The sequence below is a fragment of the Rhyacophila brunnea genome, unplaced genomic scaffold (genome assembly GCF_057557595.1).
Source record: "Rhyacophila brunnea isolate RB1 unplaced genomic scaffold, BYU_Rbru_1.0 scaffold_16, whole genome shotgun sequence".
NCBI classification, from domain to species: domain Eukaryota; kingdom Metazoa; phylum Arthropoda; class Insecta; order Trichoptera; family Rhyacophilidae; genus Rhyacophila; species Rhyacophila brunnea.
In genome coordinates, this window is record NW_028232816.1 from 39,251,664 (window position 1) to 39,254,894 (window position 3,231).

At 36.8% G+C, this 3,231-nt stretch overlaps 1 protein-coding gene across 1 annotated transcript; it reads right to left on the reverse strand.

Moving 5' to 3' along the window:
- Positions 1-943, reverse strand: Prosbeta6 (proteasome beta6 subunit). Its single transcript, XM_085943498.1, has one exon. The coding sequence runs from the start codon at positions 898-900 to the stop codon at positions 94-96; it is 807 nt and encodes a 268-aa protein (XP_085799624.1). The 5' UTR covers positions 901-943; the 3' UTR covers positions 1-93.
- Between the last annotated feature and the right edge of the window lie 2,288 nt (positions 944-3,231).

The window sequence follows — 3,231 nt, forward strand, 5'->3', positions numbered from 1 at the left end:
GGATAGAAAAAGAGTTTTATTGAAACCAAGGATACAAACAATATCATAGCATTATTACTATTGTGGAAAAGAACTTTATAAGTGTTATTTAATCTAATCTCTTCTCAAAGCGAATACTTCTTCGGTGACACCATCTTTTGTGATAATATTAATGAAAATACTGTCACCAGTGTAAATGTCTCTCTCGGCAGCTGAAATAAACACATCCTTGAGAATGTTTAAAGCCTTGTCTTTAGCTATGGGCGCAGCGGTTACACCTTGCATATTTTTCAATCCAATTTGGTTATCCAAAAGAGGCTGCAGCAAAGCGCCCGCGGATCCGCCTGCTCTGAACTTCGACATTTCACAATGCCCGATGGGGTCGTAACTGTAAACGCACCCTTTGCCTTCATTGTCTAATCCAGCCAAGACGTTCGACACGTAGTACGGGAAGAACCTCTTATAATACAGCATAGTTGAAAGCATCTGAGCGACCGCCGGGGTAGCCATGGGCTTATGGTGTTCGAGGAGATACATCTGCATGCGGGCTTGCAATAACCTCGTCAGGGTGAGGGTGTCGCACCAGCATCCTGTGGCGGCCAGCACAGTCACTTCGGAGAGTTTAAACAGCTTCTTCTGCTCGCGCGTGTAGATGGAAAACCCTGTGCTCAATCGTGTATCAGCCCCGACAATTACATAGTCATCGCCGGCAATAGCCACAACACTACCCCCGTTGTCGGCGTAAGGGCTAAAAGAGACGGTTTTAGCACCCTGGACGCGGTAATCAGCCAGAGAATCAGTGGCGCTGAGCATCTTGAAAAATGTATTGATATTATTAAGTGAAAATGGAACAAAAATAAACGCGAGACACTCAGTAAATGTACGAGTAGTATGACAAGTAATTTTTGATTTTTGAAACATCAATAAATGGCTAAAAAATGTGTAGCAGAATGGAACTGGCCATCCAATCATTTATTTATTTTATATTATTATCTATGATTTTTTAGTGTTATTGATACTTGGTATTACAGCAACGTAGTTTTCCTATCAAATGATAAAATATACAACGAAAATTAAGGAAATAAACATTATTTTGAATACTAAAAGTAATATTCATGATTATAATTAATATTTTGGAAGTGATAGTTTTTTTTTACATATTTTTTTTAGCTTTAACCAAAGAGATTGATTAATATAAATTACTAGCATCAAAAACAGCGACACCAAACAGGGCCAGGGGGCCTTGACCCCCCCCCCCAAAATATGAAAATCATCAGAATGATTTTGCATATTGAAATTGAAAGCCAATAAACTATACCTTGGTCTTAGACAAACAACACGGCAAAAAATGATTTGTAATTCTCCAGCACCGTTTTTAATAATATTTCTTAGATTTTAATTTCTAATACAAAAATTTCAAAACACTAATGTCAGGTTTTTTTAGAAACCCGTTCCCTAATGAAATTCTCGGTGTCCACCCGAATTCCGGAGTGGTATAGGTAACGGCTGGGGAGGGTTGACAGGGCTCTAGCCTGGGGCCCGGGCTGTGGGGGGCCCAGCGTGTCGGGTTGACCAGATAAGTGAGATAAACACACATCATAAATTAGCTTTAATAGTAAAAAAAAAGACGCCTGCGGCGCTATTATACTTCATGACTATGAACATTTTAATTTATATAAATGTCCAATATATTTTTTGATTATTATGTGTCGATACTCGACAACTCCATTATTAAAGTAGATGTATTGAAAATCACCAATAATTCACTGTATAAGTACCCTCAATTTGAACTAAAACACAATCCAGCGGTGGATAGGGGGCCCGTCAAATACCCTAGCCCAGTGGTCGGCAAACTCATTAGTCAATAGAGCCAAATATCAACAGTACAACGATTGAGATTTCTTTTGAGAGCCAAATTCCTTAAACTTAAGTTATATACGTTGGTAGTAAGTAGGTACACTGCTAATTTACTTAATTAAATTATAGGTAGGTACACTAAATAAAACTGAATATCAAACGTAATGATGATGTTATTTATTAATAAAAATTAAATTGTAAGTAAGGTATCCATAAAATTGAATCATGACAATGACTGACAAACTCAATGTGAATAATGGCCTTGCATCTCCTTGTAAACTTTGGGAAAGTCAGGTTCGTATGTTGTTGATTTAATTTTAAGCACGATTCCAGGTTCTCATCAATAAATCGATTTCTCAATTTACTCTTGATTTCCTCTCTTGGAAATCTTTTTACTAACCAAAAAACTTGCAATATTAACATTGTTGAAAGATTCTATTCAGTACCTAATTAAATACAGAACTTTATTTTTCTTGACTCTTCTCCTCAGCTGCTTTCTTCCTTGCATCATCGACAGAATATTTAGCGAAAATTTTTTTAGTTTTTTAATTTATTTTTAATTTTATATTTTATTCGAAAGAGTTTTTAGTTGTAGTATCTCTAAATTTGAATGCGCCAATTATTCCCAACACATAAATATAGGTCGGGAAACCATTTAAGTTTTGAATAAATGCGAAGTCTCGGTCTATTCAACATTACATTTACGGTTATCCTCTTCCATTTTCTTTGCTTCTTCTTTGTAGCCATGTCAAATATGACAGAGAGCATCTGTGGCAGAGCCGAACCCAAGGGGCCAAAGAGCCGCAGTTTTCCGACCACTGCCCTAGCCTGAGGGCCCGTTTCAGGATGTGGGGGCCATGGTGTAGGTACACCTAGTGCAATAGACAAAAGACCGATAAACGAGATATAAGGCTGTGTTGTATTGAGTAGGTTGTGTATAATTTAAATGCAATAATACTTTTTTTGTCCATTTTCAATTAATATGTTGGAACCTCATAAAAAACCAAAAATCTGCGAAAAAAATTCTGCGAAAAGAACGACTACACCCACTACGGTGGTGGTGTAAATCAAAAGAACATTTTATTCGGTGGAATTCGGAATAAATATTGTATTGTTGTTTTAAATTAATAAAACTTTTTTTTTTTTAGTACTTATTCCACTTTTATTAAATAGATTAGGACCGGTTTCGTCCGCCTCAGAGGGACATTTTCAACTAGTTGAAAATTTCCCTATGTATATCGCCATGTATTGTGAAAATATGTAAAAATATTTATATGAAGAAGAAAAAGAGCCTATGGGACTCATTTACATTCTCCTCCTTGCCCCCCCCCCCAATAATAATTCCTGGGTGCGCCACTGACACCAACACAAGTTTTATCATTAACAGCGAACCAA

Bases quoted from the DNA above. Each gene is read 5' to 3' on its own strand.
- Prosbeta6 (XM_085943498.1), bottom strand. From the start codon at position 900: ATGTTTCAAAAATCAAAAATTACTTGTCATACTACTCGTACATTTACT.